Source organism: Andrographis paniculata, unplaced genomic scaffold (assembly GCF_009805555.1).
Source record: "Andrographis paniculata isolate CXL003 unplaced genomic scaffold, ASM980555v1 Contig52END, whole genome shotgun sequence".
Lineage (NCBI taxonomy): Eukaryota > Viridiplantae > Streptophyta > Magnoliopsida > Lamiales > Acanthaceae > Andrographis > Andrographis paniculata.
Window position 1 is genome coordinate 4,426,462 of NW_026137587.1, and position 18,612 is coordinate 4,445,073.

An 18,612-nucleotide genomic window follows, 5' to 3' on the forward strand; every position below is an offset into this window, starting at 1 on the left:
TGAGCAAGTTTGATACCAATCATGTATGTTATGAAAAGTTGAGAAAAAAATAGTATTATCATAAATAAAGGGCCTAAGAATCACTAATTAAATTATAATTTTAAAAAATAATAAGTAGCAAATTTTCATCGCTTAATTTACAAAAAATAACAAGTAATATTTAAAATTATTTGTATATATTTATTGATTATAGTTGCACATTTATAATTTCAATGACATTTCAATTTAATTTTACAAAATAATGACTAGTAATATTTAAAATTATTTTTATATATTTATAATTTCAAAAACATTTATAAAATCCAATATCCGATAACACAAGTTGACGAGTAATACGCATGAAAGATTATGTACTAATACATATGATCGGAGAGTTCTTATTCTTAGAAGAGTAAAGTAATAAAAATTTTAATACAAATGTAAAACCATGCAACATTTGATTAAAAATATTGTCCATGTATTTTTTTAATATGTTATTTTAGATTGTTTACTAGACTTCGCTATTACTCTAAAAATAAAAATATATCGAAAATTAGGTTGGTAATATATATATTATATTAAAATATATGTGTATTTGTATTTTTTTAATAATATTAATGGAGAAATATTCCATTAAAAAATAAACTAAATGTATTTACTTCTTTTATTAGTATAAAACTTGTATATTTAAATTTGTATTTACAACCATATATCAACAACTTCGAACTAAGTATTTTGTGCAAATTTTATTTTAAAGTATAATAAAACACTGAGTCCTTTATACATTTTACTTAAACACAATGTTATAGAATTTACCCAAATATATTGCAGATAGGAAGTTTTAACAAGCTGAGAACACATCCCGAATATATTTTCTCAATAATTAACCAAAACCCAAAACATATACAACCATATAAATTGCATCAAATTCATTTTTCATAAATTCAAAATCTGATTATGATATTGAAACAAACTATGCATCCATGGAATGAAAATACACGCCATAATTGATCATTGCCTTCGGTTTGCGATTACTATTTCACTATCAAAATTAATTGATCAGCACAGTAACTTTACCCAAAATAAATAGATAAAGAAGACCTTCCAAAAGGGCATAAATGGTAGCAACAACATCAAATTGAAACCGTACAAATCAAAACATCGATCGATTGTATTTAGAAACACACACACACAACAAATTTTACCAGAAGACGGGCGAATAAACAAACAAGCTCGCTTACGATGGGGCGCACGATTTTACTACAAAAGAGAAACAAACTAGTTCCATTAGCTGAAAAAGAATATCATATAGGTAAAGCAGTTAGTATTGCATAAAAAGGGGGAAGTGAGATGATACCGGGACATTGCCCTTGCCATTGTCGCCTTATGCTGACCCAAATTCAGTAAACCATTTCTCATGTTTTTCGATATCAGCTGCAGATACACTGGGTTGAACCTTAGTGATGGCTTCTAGAAAGTCGCACATGGCGACAGGATCCTTTGAGATCTCATCTTTTGGCATGTTCTTGATCTCATCCCTTGTCTTTCCTGCTATCTTGCGCCTCATGCCATTTAGTGAGGCATCTCGACAAACATTTGTTAGATCATCTCCACTGTATCCCTCTGTTCGGCGTGCAACGTCATCAATGTCCACGTCTTGAGCTACCTAATATGACCACACAAATCAAGAGAGGAAAATACGAATTATACCACTTTGCCTGATGTCGACGTCTTGATCCTCTTTCTCACTCTAAGTTTATTTATCACTATTCACAAGTGGATATTGGTCTCTCTATAAACAAAAGATTTATTGCATCATTTGCTGGTCATTAGTTGGGATGAGATCCTATATCCTGAAATTGTATTTGTCTGCTACCTGACTAATATGCAAATCATAAATGCAAATACCAATTAATGATTCTACAAAATGGATACACAAAAGCTCGAAATAGAGGATCTCATGCTACTTATTTGGAGAATAACAATTATACATGATAAAATACTTCTACAAAGTTAATCAGGTAGATATGCTAAAAGGGCTTTCTATCCAATAACACGTTAATTGGTTTCTGTTTACATGTTCCTAATCATAATAGAATTGGGGGAGAAAAAGGTCAAAACCAAAGGCAAAGCCTACTGAATGACCTAGTGATAGTATAATTTCAAAACGTTATTGCGTGCCAACAAGTTTCTACAATAGAAACTTACCGATACCATATAATTTTGTAATATACAAGATATAATTTTGTCAAATAGTTCTTACAGGCAAGCAAGCAATGCATTTCAAGGTGCAAGAAGGACAACTGAGTTTTACCTCAACAGTTTTCAAATTTATCCGGATAAGCTCCTTACGACTCTCGAAGTTTGGTAATGGAATATATATTCTTTTCTCCAGCCGTCTCCTGCACTCATTATGAAAGAATAAGCTGATGCAGAAGACTGTTTTGAAGAAAAAAAATATCACTATAAGAAGTGACAGAAAAAAAAGTACAACCTTAACGCCTCGTCTATGTCCCAAGGAAAATTAGTAGCTGCTAAAACCATCACTATCTTGCGCGTACCATCTTCATTTGTGGAAGAAGCATTAACACCATCTACCTGAACTAGAAGTTCAGACTTCACTCTTCTAGAAGATTCATGCTCCCCAGAAGCCCTGAAAAATGAGTAGTACACATATCAAGCAGCGAAAACCTTTAATCTCATCTAATTATTAGTCGTTAACAAAAAAATATTAAGTCACCACAAAAGAAATGTCTTACCCACGAGCATTGCAGAGAGAGTCAATCTCATCGATGAATATTGTACTGGGAGCATGAGCTCGAGCAAGATCAAATAAGCAACGCACCATCCTTTCACTTTCTCCACGCCATTTAGAAGCCAATGTTGCAGAAGAGACATTAAAAAATGTTGTCCCACATTCAGTTGCAACGGCTTTAGCAAGAAGAGTCTTTCCGGTACCTGGAGGACCAAACATAAGAACACCCTTCCATGGCCTCCGAATTCCCTACAATCACTCAGAGAGCATTCGCAAGTGTAAACCCAAAATGTAACTACTTAATTAATGTAATTGTAAAAATTAAGTTCTGAAAAGAAATATATTAGCAATAAAGTAACAATGACAAAGAGAAAATCAAATCCCTGTGAAAACCAGTATTAGACATGAACCCTTGACATATAACAGCTCAACTTCTTAGAAGACCACACAAATGAAGAATATCTTATCCAATATAGAAAAACAAAGAATTTAATTCATGAGTAAATCATCTTCAATTAATAGTTGATACCTGGAAATATTCGGGCATCCAAAGTGGAAGAACCACAGCTTCCTCTAGTAGTCTTTTCGCTTCGCTCAGCCCCGCCACATCATCCCATCTAACACCAGGACTAGAGTCCAAGACATCCCTTTCAAGCATAGCAGCCAAGTCTCCATCAGGACCTTCATACTGAACTTTTTTCGGCTTTGCTTCCTCCGATTCTCCACTCTGAAAATTAAACAAAATCTATAAGAAACGACAAAGAGCAATATCTGAACACATGGTGATATAAGAACTTCAGATTATCCACAATAAATCAAATTTGTTATATGTACTTCAAAGGCACATAGGATAACAATTTAAAACTGCCGGTATGTTTACATTCCTGGACTACTTAGCCTTTACCTTCCTGCAAGAATATAAATAATGCCAGAAAGTGCACGAGCATAATAATGGAAAAGCAATTAAGATCACATTTACTAACATCCATATATCCTTAATAGGATTCGAAAAATAAATTCAAAACCAGTAATGAAACATCATTACAGTAGATCATTTGGTGAGGACAGGTCAAGATGCACACAGCCAGTTTTAAAGTGTAATTTTCCTCGAGCTAGATAAGAATAATAAAATCAAATTTAATATGCTCTATTTCTTGATTAAATATATGGAAGTAAATAAATAAATGCATTTAATGGAAGGTAAAAGAATGCAGAGTTCTCAAAATTATAAAGAGAAGATTGCATATTCATTATCCCTTACTAATTTCTACATTTGCACCACTCACTAACTGTTACTAATCGTTATATAATGAAAAAACTACAATTTTCCCAAGGTGTACTAATCTAATTTTTTGCAATAAAGCTATGGTTATGATATGACTTTAGATTAATTCTTTTTTCAATTCAACAGCAAAGTATGCAAATTACCATTATGTATCACAATACTTGAATCAGTTGGATGCATAAAGAAGCTAGTTTGCAAGAACAAAGTATCTCTTGTCTTACACTTACTGCAGCGTCTGCCTTCCCGGAGGCAGACTTCCCACTCCCCGGAGCTTTTTTCCCAGCAGTCGATGCCCGGACTCCGGTGTTCACCTTACTAGAAACGCTTGTCTTTCCTCCACGCCCTGCAGTTCTAGCTGTAGCTCCACGAGCCCAAGTTGCATCTTGAGGTGACTTCCTCGTGCCCACTGCACCAGGTCGTGTCGGCCGCCTACCTGTAGGATCTCTACTAGGTGGCCTCCACACCTCGGGGTCGTCCATTGGAGCACCAGAAGAAGTTGGATATTCATCCAATGGCTGAAACACAAATGATGATTTGGCTGATATTGGAGGAGAATTAACTCGTCTACCAACAGGAACCTCCTTGAACGACCTTTTCTCTGAATCTAACTGCTTCACAACCTCCACTTCTTCAGAAATTGCTTTCTTTACATTCATCCATTTCGTACGGAGCAATGGATCATCAACAGTATTCAAATGCCTAAACCATATTCAAGCAAGCCACTTTACATCTTTGTGAAAATAATAATTTACGCAAACAACAAGGGATAAAAAGCCCTAATTCTGGAAAGCATTTCCATGAATTTTGTTTCCCGGGGCGGTAGCTACTAAACTAGAGAGCAAAATAGTTAACTTGCAGATCTAAATAAACAAATTAAGCTTCGAAATTTCTGAGAAATGAGGTCGAAGGTAAAACTACCGAACAAAGGGATCGAAAAATTACTTGTTGATCTGAGCAATGGCGCCATCGAAGAAGATAATGGCAGTGTCGTAGAGTCCTTCGATTGCATACTCTCTGGCCAACTTCACGTGATCTTGCAAGCCTGCCAGCGTAGATCCCACCATTTCCTGTTCTCACACAATTTCGCTATACGTAAACAATTCCTAAAAAATTCCCAGCTTTTGCTTGAATCAGGATTTCACACGAATCCAAATCACCGAATCAAAGCCCGCAGGACAAAAATTGGAAGAACACTGAAAGATTCGCGATAACAGTAATGGAAAATTGCTGAAGAATTTGGATTCGTGGTAGCCGAACGCTTGGAGCCATATATACGACGAAGACGATGACGAGGACGACGTCGTATGGTTGATACCTTAAATTACATTTATGCCCTTAAACTCAGAAATATTTACGTAAGAGGAACTTAAAGGACCTTTACGCTATTTTTCGAATAGGAGATGCGCAAAACGGCGACGTTTAAGCAACGGTCGTCTGCAGAAAGATGGCTATGAAATTACATTTTTACCCTTGGCTTGGAGAAGTCATAAGTTGCATTACATATTCATGTCTGTACATGTATGTTACACAATATGAAATAAAATAAATGACTTCTTTGATTGATCGACCAAAAAAATGGAAATTTTTGTGAGGGTATGAAAAATAGTACATAATTTGTATTTTTAATTTAATTTAAGAAGCTCCCATAAAGCCCATAGCATTATTAGCTAATAAAATTAAATTTTTTAGTTATAAAGTGTGAAACTTTATTGTAAAAAAATATTCTGTGTACGTTGCCATATGATAATTTGAAAATTGACGTTTGAATTTGAAATTTCATTTAGCCTTTAGAGTAATTATTTCACAGCAAAATCAAAATTTTACAAACAAACATGTCCTAAAGATATATTATGCAATTTACTTTGGAATTGAAGTTGAAGTTGCAACTGAGATGAATAATAAGTAAAATGCAAATATAAATTAAATTCATTATATTATAATTAAGCTTATCTTTATTTACCATCTTTTGTAGCTTTCATTAAAATGATAAATTGATATATTTATACATAATATCTTAATCTTAGACTTAATATAATATATTTAAAGAAAATTTATTAATTGATAAGAATAAATAATACTCTTTTTTATTTTTGTTGCATAAAAAAACTTTTATATATTTTTAATTTATATCATTCAATAGACTTAGTTATAAATATATCGCATGTATTTATATATTTAATTAATCAAAAAATTTCTCCCAACCCCATTAACTCATTTATATATTTATATATGGGTATGTTTATTTGGTTGATTGAATTTTAATTTGAGATTTGCATCTAGGAAAATTTTTGAATTTAATAGGTATATGATGTGATATAAATAGATATTGATATCATATTTTAAATATAAAAATTAATTTTTAGTATAATATAAAAATAAAAAATATGAGATATTTTAGAGGAAAAAATTATGAATAATAAAAATTGAGTACTCCCTCCTGTCCCATTTCAAAAACGTCTTTTGAGATTTTGTAATAGATTAAGAAATCTATTGATCAATGGAAATGTACAAAATATTTTGACATTTTTGTCATTTACTTTATAAAATAATTGTACAGGTAATTGTATGTTTGTAATTTAAGTAAAGGTTAAGCGTATTTTAATATTAGTGTAAAATGAATACTTTGTAATGAAACAAACGAAAATGATAAAATGATACTTTGAAATTGGACGGAGTCAGTATAATTTGACTAAAAAAACACCCATTTATTAGAACTCGTGTACAACTTTTGGAAGAGATGTTCCATAAATGTTTAAATTGAAATATCACAAACAAATCATTGTCAATGGAGAATTAAAATACATCAATTATACCTCGTTATGAATATTATTTGATCCTTGGGATATATTATTTGTATTATGTGTTGATACTTTTTGGCCCAACTCAATACCAAGCCTAACCCGCAACCCAAAACTCTTTAACCCGACCCAGTTTTCTGACCCGACCCGACACACACCTTATAACTCCCCATTCCCTTCCCTTCTCATTAGAGACAGTGTATCGCGATTCAGTTTTTCTCTCTGGTTCATCTTCATCGTCATTCTTCTCGGTAAGATTGGGAGTTTTCTTCTTCGCCAATATTGCAGTCATTCTAGTTCGATTCCTTCGGTAAATTGTTCATCTGGGTGTTGTTTGTGAGGTTTTTGGGGAAATCGGTCTATTAGAATTTAGGGTTCTAAGATCAAGTCCGTTGGTTTGGAGTTTTGTTTGAAGGCGGTTGGGTTAGTCCCTAAGTATGAGTCATTAGGTTGTAGATTGAGCATTCAAAATAGTTTCCCCTATTGTTTGTCGAGTCGCTTGGAAATCGCCGAAAGAGGATCCTCGTTGTTGTTCGTCCGTTGCCATTAGTCGCCGGAGAAGGGAGCCGTTCTTGTTGTATGCCACGTTGCGCCGGTGATCGTTGATGCCTATTCATTGCCGTTGTCCGGAGTTAGAAGAAATAGGGAAGTGTTTTTGCTTTCAATCTGTTTTCTTTTTAAACAATAAATTGTGTTCTATGAGTTGAATACCCAAATGAATCAATATCTAGTGCTTGCGTGTTGTTTTTGTTTGGAACACATTCTAGTTAATGTTAATTCTATTATTTGACAGATTAGTAAAATCTCAACATTATGACATAAAACATATTGATATAATTTTAAAACTCTCTAACAATTTTCTCAATATCTTAAAAAATAATAATAATAAAAAATAAATAAATAAATAACTAACAAATACAAAAAGATCAATAAAAATTATAACAATACAAAACAAATATATATATATATATTAAATATACATTTTTTTTTCCGGCATATTCAATCTCTAAATGTATTTGTTAGAAATATGATAATAAATGAATAAAATTATTTATGGACAGCTGAGTCGACGAAAATTTCTCTTTCCAAAAGCTAGTTTTGTTACGGTAGTATTTCTAATCATCGGCATACTACTTCTAAAGATAAACCATTTTCGTCTTTGAAAATATAGCACTTCAAAATTCAAAGTTTTAACAAACAATTGAAGGTGAAATTAGGGTGTGTTTGTTTTGTGAAATGGTTGTAAATAAAATTTTTGTAAGATATATGAAATTATGTAGAAAAATATAAAAATAATAAATATGTGTAGTGTCTTAATTTTTTTTAGAAAAACGTGTGTGAGAAAAAAATAGAAAAAAACACACCCTAATTGGTGGCAAAAAATTTAGAAATGCTTGCGGGAAAATATAGCTAAAGAACTCGAAAACTTCTAAACTTGAAAAGAATCGATAAGATCGGTTGGCATGTTTAAAGGAGGAAAAGTGCCCCTTCTATAAACATCTTTGGGTTAGGTTTTGAATTTTTAGAACAAAATTTGTCATCGTTAAATTATACAGTTATCAAGTTATACGTCTGTGTCCGTATCATTTTCAAGCACAAGAGTGGTGTGTAGGCTATTAAATTCAGTTGAGATCCAAAGCGTATTCAAATAATAGTGATTGAAATTTCTACGACATAAAAAAAGTAAAAAAAAAAATAGAGTTATATGAATGAAAAACACCCTTTGTTATTTTTGGCATATTGAAAAATATGTTTTTTACATGATGCAACAAATTTTTCATTTCTAGCATACAAGGTTGCAGAGAGTCCGTCACTGCAATCGTGCAGCAACTAATTTTTTTTATGAGTTTGTCTTTATTCAATGCGTCTTATCCCTTTAATGCCTACAAGAGTCAAGCACGATATTTTGGGATGGTCAGACACGTGTAGAATTATTGGAGAGCACTCCATCTCATTTCATGCAAAGAGAAATTAACCAGGGATTGTTCTATCTAAGGTTGCATGGTATATACCAGAGACAAAAAAATTTGTGATGATTGAGGTTTGAGAGCCAAAATTTAGAGACATAAATTATTATATATAAATTCTAAATTTATTTACAGGTTTTCTTTCTTCCAATCTTCCAAGTGTCCAGAATAGAGGGAATAGGGAAAATATGAATAGAGGATTTGATGCCCTCACCATTCTCTCATATTTTCTCTATGTTTTGAACTATTGTTTAACACTAAAATTCGCTGGAGAGGTCGACGGAGATCAGAAATAATGGAGTTTCAACCGCAAAGGATGATCAAGCTCAGAGCTGCTATCTTGTATGGTCATTGTCAGTACGCGTTTGTGACAACGTGAACCTGTGAAGGTATTTTCCTAGGTTAATCATGATAGGAGCGTGGGTAGAAGGAGTTGTGATTGTTTTTGTTCTTAATCAGCCCTGATTAGTGAATTTCTTTTGAATTGCTATCACTGGATGTAGATTGATTGATAATTAAACCGGGTCAACAAATACCTTGTCTCATTTGTTATTTTCAGTTATGCATTATATTTTGTGGTCAATGTGTTATTTTAACTGTGAAATGTCCACGCTTCGGGAGTTGATCATTTGAAATATTCGAATGTGTTTTGTTCCATAAATCAATTTCAACAAGTTATAATAACTTGTTTGAAGTTTTGGTATTCTATTTTGTAAACCATACACATCAATAAATAAATAAATAAATAAAGACATTATAAGGAAATTCGTAATTCAATCAATATATATTCAATACATGTTGAACTTAATTAATCACATTGATGTATTCAAATATACATATATATATATTTATATTTAATTTCAATCCGATTTATTAAAATATACATCCGATGAATATATATATATATATATTTATATTTAATTTCAATCCGATTTATTAAAATATACATCCGATGAAAGAAGACGGGATCAGATCAGATCTGATCTGAGCCGTTGATTTAGTCACCAGAGGCATTTGCAACAAGCGATGTCCAAACAGCACTCGCACGCCTCGTAGCAGCAAAAGCAGCAACACGCAGCAAACAAGCTGCACCCAATTACCAATTTAATTAAGTAAGTTCAAATTAATTTATTGTAAATAATTAAAAAAATAAATAAATAAATAAAAAGGAGAGAACGACGTCGAATTAGAATTGAGTAGAGTAGAGTACCATGCATAGAGGCAGCCTCTGTCTTGATGTCGGGTCCGGACATGGTCGTAGTAAGACATCTCCTCACGTGAAGGTGGATCCATGCCCAATCAATTCCTTTCTCTGCGGTCAGCTTGCCTCCAGTTCCTGCAGTTATACTTATACTCGCTTCCTGCTATTTATATACATAGAGGAATTATTTTGACGTTTTCTTCGGGACCTATGAGTTTTTAACTTTTTTGGAGTTTTGATTAATAAATTTTTTAAATAATATAGCGTGTGATTTATTGTAAGTTAGAGTTGGGAGTTGGATTTTAATATATTCCCTCCGTCCCCTCTCGCCACAGATCACTTTTTTATCTTTTTTAATACGTCCTAAAAAGATGATCCTTTCCATTTTTGATAATTTTATCAATTTTAAATATATTTAAAAAAAATATAAATCAATTTAATTAAATTTCTAATCCCTTATCCGCAAAACCCCTTTATTTCTATCTCTCTCCTCAATTAACGTAATTTTTTATCTATATTTAAAACTTTTCATTTTTTTTAAAAATTAATTTATGGTAATAATAAATAAATAAAAATATTCTTTTATTTATTTGTATTATATAAAAATTTTATTATATACAAAATGATATTCATATTGAAAATATTTTTTCGAAATATAATCTTAAAAAATTTTAAAATACCAATAATATTATGCATTTAAAAAATAATAAATTAATATCATAACTTATTATTAATAACCTACTAATTTACACTAACTAAAAAGCCGTGTCCCTAATAAAAGGGTTCATCCCTTACTGGACGGAGGGAGTACAATATCATGGTTGTTTTCTTCTGTGGGTTTTATTTATTATTTAGATTTTTTTTTCTTCAAAAATATTACATCAAATAATTATTTTTTATTTTTATATTATACTACAAATTTATTTTACATTCAAAACATTGGATTAATTTCTATTTATATCACATCAAATAACTATAAAGTTTAATTTTTATAAGTATTATACTACAAATTTATTTACATTCAAAACATTCCATTAATCTCTATTTATATCACATCAAACAACTATTCAAGTTCAATTTTTTACTATTTAAAAATTCAAATTCAAAAACTAAAACCCACGACCAAACACACCCTATGTTTTGAAATTGTAATATAATATTTATTTGATCAAAAATATTTTCTAAAATAAAAATACATTCAATATTAATATTATTTTTTAATAATAAATTTTTTATATAAATTAATAAAATATATCGGTTTATATATAATTAAATTATAAAATATAGAAAATGTTAAATTTAAATAAACGTATATTTGTATTTTAAAAAGAAAAGTTACATAGAGTTTGTTTGGTGGTGTATTTTTTTATTATTATTATTATTGGTTCTCAAATTTTATTTATAGTAATTTATCTTTTTTTTGAAAAAATACAAAAAATATCGATTTATTGTAAAATATAATAATCTCTAAGTCCCATAAAAAAATATTTATTTATTTTTTGCACGTAGTTTTAAAAATATTAGTATTATATTGGAATACAGTAGAAATAAAGTAGAAATAACTAAAATAACCTTATTAGTATGTGTGATATAAAGGTAATGATATTTGTGTAATATATTGTAAGTTGTAAGGGTATTTGTAATGTTAGGTAGATAGTACAGTTAAAAAAAAAAAAAAAAAAAAAAATGAATACTTTGTTATGGGACAGACTAAAATGAAAAAATGAATATTTTATTATGGGACGAAGGGAGTATTTAAATAGTTGTTATAAAAAATTCAAAATCAACCAAGCTATGTAAGAACAAAAAATGATCCGATAGTATATCTAAACATGTTTGCTTGGTTTGTATTTGTGGTTGAGTTTGAATTTGAAATTTTCATTTTCATTTGAATTTATTTTTTAATAAATTTTATTAAAAAAGCTAATATATTTTAATTAAAAAATAATATAGAAAAAATAGTTTGAAATTAAAATCAAACAAAACCACACACATTGACATGGTGCATGTATAAATGAATTTTGATGACCACAAGGCTAGAGTAGAGTAGAGTAGAGTAGTCCTACAATAATTGCAGGTTTAATATTGTGTTTGTAACGTGGAAGTTAACACTAATGATTAATTAATATATATGAGTATTATATTAATGGTGAAGTACATGAATTTTATTTATTTTTTATTAAGTAAATTTTATTAAATAATATATTCAATTATTATTTAAATATAAAATATAAATACGTATGAAACACAACAATACTATAAAATTAAAGTAAACAAAGTCTCGTGGTAGGAGTGAACTCGTAATCAAAAAGTTACATAAAATCATCATTTTATATAAAATATTATTTTTATATTATCTATATAATTCTTTATACCTCATGTAAAAAAAATATATAGTTAAGACAAAAAATAAAATAAAAATAAAAATAAAATTATGAAGGAATTCTACTTTTAAAAAAGTTAAGAAATTATTTTAAATAAAAAAATTGAAAGTATATGGTATGTTTGTTTAGTGTTTTAATTTAAAGTATTTTTTAGGTGAATTATGACAAATTGTGTTGATAAAACAAAAAATAATATTTTGTATTAATTATTAATTTTTTGTGAAAAAGTAAAGCATATTTATATATTATGAAAATTCATGTTAGTAATATTTTATTGTAACTTTATTGCCGTAATTACAAAATACAAATTTGTAGCCATATCAGATGGAGGATATATAGCATAAGTAGAACTTTTAAGGTTAAATGTGCCTTTTTTAAAACTATTATTTTATTTGCAATAATCATTCCATCTAAAAATAAAATTTGATTTGAAATAAAATATTAATTAAAATAATAATATTTTGATATAATATTTTATGAGAAAAAATAGTGTATATTTTTTAAAAAAATTGTGAAAAATGAATAATATTTATTTTAATTTGAAATTAAAAGAAATCCACATTAGCTGTATAAATATATTTATATATTACATTAATTAAATAGTGCTGATAACTCGAACAAAAATACATCCAATAATGAAATTAAATAATAATAATAATAATAATAATAATAATAATAATAATTAGATGCAGCAGCAGCAAAGCCCTTCCAAACAGCATTCACAAGTCTCAGCACAGCACCAGCAGCAGCACATTGCAAACAAACTGTGCCAAATATCATCACACAAACAAATTAATTAATTAATTAAATTCATACTAATTATACATATTAAAGATATTCATCTCAAATAAAATACGAATATTGTTCGTTTGTTAATTTTTTTTTTTTTTAAAAAAAAAAAATTGTTTTCTTTTTATTATTCAATTCTCACAAATTTTTATTTGCTATTCAAACTAAAAAATAAACAAATGGTTCATTCACATTGTGTTTCTACCATCATTTTTCAAAATATTATTTTATTTTATTTTTATTCAATTTCTCTACTATGGAATTTCCATGATTTTATACAAGAATTTCTTATTTCTTCTAAGGGTGTGTTTGTTTGGGGGATTGGATTGGATTTATACTATTCATCCAATTTTTTTCTCCAAAACCATCAAATCAAACATTTATTTTTTATTTTTTATATTATACTAAAAATCAATTTTACATTCAAAACATCACATCAGCACCTATTTATATCACATCATACAACTATTCAAATTGAAAATTTTTACTATTCAAATCCCAATTCAAAATCCAAACTCCCAAACAAACACTATACTTAACTACTATTTAAATTATAAATCAAAAAATTTAACTTAAAAAATAATTTGGATATAATATTATGTAATAAAAATATATATTGTTCAGAGGAATAATGAATATTGAATAGTAAAAAATACCGAAACCAAACATCAAATAACTCAATTCTTGTACATGGAAAAAAAAAAACACATTCAAATTGGATTGTGTTTCTACCCAATCCATTTTCTTAATTAAAAGAGCTCAAGGTCGATACAAATATAAAACTAAAAAAACTAAATTGAAATACCGACTAAATCTGACTCTAATTAAAGGAGCTCAAGATCGCTAAAAATAAATAAATAAATTGAAATACTAGACTAAATTCGACTCCAAATAAAGAAGCTAGCTCAGGATCAATAAAGAAAATTGAAGTACCGGACTAAATTCGATTCTAATTAAAAGACCAGTATGATCGACAAAAATTTGAATTGAAATACCGATCTAGATTCAACTCAAATAAGAGCGAGCGAGCGAGCGAGCGAGTAAACAAAAAATTACGAACCAGGCATAGAGGCATCCTTTCTCGTCGCGACGTTTCTGAATGTGCGACGAGGCCGAATAAGACATGCTTTGATTTTCTGGAGCACCACCTCCCTGCATCTTCTTCTTTTATATATGTATATATCTTCTAATTATAATTATATAATTTCCAGCCTCGATCAGGTTAAGATTAATTGAGGTTGTCTTGCCTCACACATATATATATATATATGTAATTGATCTTATCTAATCTTATCCTATGGTTAGTTAGCAGTTGTACCAAGAAAGAACACCATTCTGTTTAAATTGGCTCCTCATTAAATCAAATTAAATTCAGCAGTTGGAAAAAAGCACTTATAGGATGTGTTCATTAATTACATGAGAAATGTAGAGTATGGATGGATGTTGTCTACAAATGGCTATGGCTTCCACTAGCTTATGAAAAATATAACAGAAAATTTATACTTCCTCCGTCCTAATACAATAGTCGTGTTTATCATTTTTGTCCATCCTAAAACGACAGTCTCATTTCCATAAATAATCATAGACTAATACACTCATAAAAGCAAAAGAGTCTTTTATCCATACTTTTAACTTATCTCGTGTCAAACACAACCCAGACTATATAATTCTGGGACGGAGGGAGTATTATCAAGTATTAGTATGTATTAACCCTTTGTAAATTTATATTCTTGTATATTTTCTTTGACTTGGTTTTGAATATTTAATTGAAGTTGAGTGTAATTATTTATTTATGTATAAAATTTGTATAGGGTGTGCTATGTGGGACTCAAAGATTTTGTTTATTATTATTATTATTATAAGTTTTTATAAAATTTAGCATCGGTTTCAATTATTTAGGTATAAAATTAGTGTTTGTTTAGGGAATTTTGTCCAAATTTATTATTCATTAAACTTTCTTCAAAAAAAAATCAAATGAAATATATATTTTTTATTTTCTATATTATACTTAAAAAAATTTCACATTTAAAATATCACATAAACATCAACCTCTATTTATATTACATTAGTAACCACTATTTAAGTTTAAATTTTTTACTATTAAAAATCCAAACATATTAGCCTGTTGGTTGTGTCGATACTTTTGAAAATTTTGGCATTATTTATTAACATAAAAAAATATATTATATCAAATATATATTTTTATTTTATACAATTCACATCAAATACTTCTATTTTTATTGGAGTCATTTTTTTTGCCTATCAAATTTAAATTAATAAATTAATATTGGGCCGATTTAATTTAGTAAGTTCAACACATATAGATCATTTATGTATATAGTTTAAATTATAAGTATAAACAACAAATATTAACATATATAATTGATCTATTCAAATATTCTCTTAAAATTACTTCAAGTATACATTGGAGCTTACTCAAAATTGAATCCAAATTTATAATCATCAACTCGTTAAAATCAGCTCCAAATTCATGTCAATTAGAAATAGAGTCGGATCAAATGGGATTTCTAGAAGTATTCTTTTAGAACTTAATTTACTTTTTTATTTCGTTGTTTTTTTTTATTATTATTATTATTTTCTTTTGTAAGAATGAATAATCTATAAAACAACAGTATGATAGCATAGTTAAAATATTAAAATTAAACTAAAAAATGCATAATCGGGTCTTGTAAAATTTATTGATATTAAATTTCTAGTCGACCCTATCTAAATAATAGTAGTAATAATAATGGTGATGAATGTTTTTATTAAGTTGTTGGTTTCAGCCGTGAATAATTAATTCATTGTTGACATAGAATTTTGTTTGTTATAACGAATATTTGTAGGAATATCAAATGATCAATGAGTAGCTACGTGGTTGTTGGATTGTTTGTAGAATGACTTGTCCTATATATTTTTTTTTTAATCATAAAACGTTTTTTTTGGAAAATAAAAATACTATCAAATTTCTTGCATTTTCCAAAAGGACAAAAGAAAAAGTAATAATAAGAAAATTCAAGTTTACGTCTTTGTTGAAGGTCAAATGAATGCGGAAAAAAGGGCTACACACACTCAATTTCAATTTGGGTAAGTTTTGTTTTAGTTTATTTAATTGCATTTATTGAATGTAAGATATGCCAAACAAATTTTCACATGTTTTGAAAAGTAGTATGGGATGTATCTGATTTGATACATGCTACCTTGTGTTGTCGAGTTTTTATTGGATGAAAATGAGTTTGTGTAAGTATAGATCACTACAAGAAATTATCAATTTTGTAACGAGGATTTTTCATTTCTAAATTCAATTTTTCCGTTACTAATGATATTAGAGATGGAATTACGTTAGCTATGTGAACTTTAGGAACAAAATTCCGTTACAAATATACTATTTTTTTTGTAGTGGATATACAACCCCTTAGAACTATTTTGGCGGGGCTTTTCACAATTTTCTTAGAGAAAATCTAGAGTGTTTTTGTGAGTATCATAGAGAGTGAGTCGAGAGTTTCAAGAGTTCTCACTGTTATTCTAAAAAAAAAAAAGCTCAAATTTCGTAATGTAATAGTTTGAGTGTTACTTTCTTTTCGAGAGAGAGAGGGAGTTTGCTTATTTACTTTGAGAAATTTTTTAGAGATGTTTACCTATATACTGAGAGGAAGAAATTTGAAAGTATTTGGTGTTGAAACATGCTCAAAGCTACCGGATTTATGGAGCCAAAGATGATTGAAGAGGTTTCTATTTATCTGTTGTGTCGATGAATGTCAGTGTGTTTGTTTGTTGAACTTAATGAAAAGAGATTCCAAATAGTGTTGAAGGAGAATAAGGTGATATATATTGTCTACGTCAACGTCTAGGGTCATAGCACAACTAATGGAGATCGAGGTCTTGCATGTTTGTCTTTGTAGATGAAGATACATTTATATGTGATAGAAAACCCAATGTATTTAAGTTGTGTGGCTGATGATTAGTGTTGTTTGTGTGAAATATATTATAACTTGCTATTGCCGAATGCATAATGGAATATCTATGGGTCGGTACCCCTTAGACATATGCATAATGGAATATCTATTTGTGTTTCCATCCACTCTAAGTTTAAAATAAAATATAATCGATTTCAATTCGCAAACCTTGAACTTTATGATTCTCACAAAATCAATGAAATATGTATATAGTACATACTGACCTTGGTTGGAAACCATTTTTGCATATAGAACGATAAGTTGGGTCTTTTGGTTGGGACAATGAGTTGGATCCTCTGATTTCTCCCTCCTAGCCTCAATGCCAGAACACGTAAATTTAATTTTTGTGTATGATAGAATAGATTTATTCTGGCATTTAATAGGCAGAGAAGTACCAGAATCCTTTACGTTAAAAATCATTATCCCACGTTCTATTAACGTGGCATAATGATAAAATGGTTTTAAATCACTATCAATTTGACCAGACCAATTCTATTATTATTATTATTAAATCTATTATTTATTTTATTTCATTTAAACCACCAATAATTAATAAGTGACACGAGGTCTCATCTTACAAGGATTGTTAGGATTGTCTCAAAAGGCATATATCAACAAAGTTTTGGAGAGATTCAGAATGGAAAAATGCTCTTTTAGCGTTGTTCCAATTCAGAAGGGGGAAAAATTCAGTCTCATGCAATGTCCACAGAACGAAATGGAACGCAAGCAAATGAATGGAATTCTTTATGCATCAATTGTGGAAAGTCTTATGTATGCGCAGACTTGTACAAGGCCAGACATCAGCTTTTCTGTTGGTCGATACCAAAGCAATCCAGGATTAGATCATTGGAAGGCTGCAAAGAAAGTGTTGAGATATCTGCAAGGGACAAAAGACCACATGCTTACATACATGAGGTCTGATTGTCTAGAAGTTGTTGGTTATTCATATTCGGATTATGCCGGATGTGTTGATACCAAAAAATCCACTTTTAGATATTTGTTCCTACTAGCCGGATGAGCAATATCATGGAAAAGTGCGAAGCAGTCTGTCATAGCTGCATTCACTATGGAAGCTGAATTTGTGGCATGCTTCGAGGCCACAGTTCAAGGAAATTGGCTGCGGAACTTTATTTCAGGGCTTGGAATAGTCGACAGTATTGCCAAGCCACTGAAAATTTATTGCGATAATTCCGCAGCAGTCTTCTTTTCAGAGAACGACAAGTACTCCAAATGTGCAAAACATATGGATCTAAAGTACCTTGCCGTTAAAGAAGAGGTTCAGAAACAAAAGATGTCAATTGAGCATATTAGCACCAATCTTGTGGTTGCGGATCCGTTAACTAAAGGATTGCCTCCAAAGACATTTATTGCACATGTTGAAAGAATGAGCATTATGAATGTAATTTGATGAACATTATGTTTATGTATTTGACATCTCAAGCTCCCTTATGCATTGTTTCTGAAATTGAATATTTTCTTGTTCATTTATTTGTGCGCA

At 29.5% G+C, this 18,612-nt stretch overlaps 1 protein-coding gene across 3 annotated transcripts; it reads right to left on the reverse strand.

The window, feature by feature from the left end:
* Positions 1–968: 968 nt before the first annotated feature.
* Positions 969–5,260, reverse strand: LOC127254884 (katanin p60 ATPase-containing subunit A1). Of its 3 annotated transcripts, none has more exons than XM_051280216.1 (8): positions 4,962–5,260; positions 4,247–4,718; positions 3,264–3,461; positions 2,739–2,983; positions 2,474–2,632; positions 2,294–2,381; positions 1,337–1,645; positions 969–1,239 (listed from the first exon to the last, which is right to left on the reverse strand). In XM_051280216.1, the coding sequence occupies exons 1-7, from the start codon at positions 5,081–5,083 to the stop codon at positions 1,364–1,366; spliced, it is 1,566 nt and encodes a 521-aa protein (XP_051136173.1). In that variant the 5' UTR covers positions 5,084–5,260; the 3' UTR covers positions 969–1,239; positions 1,337–1,363. The 3 variants fall into 3 exon arrangements, with proteins under 3 accessions (XP_051136173.1, XP_051136171.1, XP_051136172.1); XM_051280214.1 differs by having other exon boundaries at positions 4,241–4,718; XM_051280215.1 differs by having other exon boundaries at positions 969–1,257; positions 4,241–4,718.
* Positions 5,261–18,612: the final 13,352 nt, after the last annotated feature.

What these genes read in the sequence shown, in the direction of transcription:
- LOC127254884 (XM_051280214.1), bottom strand. Translation starts at nt 5,083, where the DNA reads ATGGTGGGATCTACGCTGGCAGGCTTGCAAGATCACGTGAAGTTGGCC. An exon ending in GACATAGACGAGGCGTTAAG is followed by an intron (nt 2,382 to 2,473) that starts GTTGTACTTTTT and finishes TAATGAGTGCAG; the next exon opens with GAGACGGCTGGAGAAAAGAA. An exon ending in TAAATTTGAAAACTGTTGAG is followed by an intron (nt 1,646 to 2,293) that starts GTAAAACTCAGT and finishes TGGTCATATTAG; the next exon opens with GTAGCTCAAGACGTGGACAT.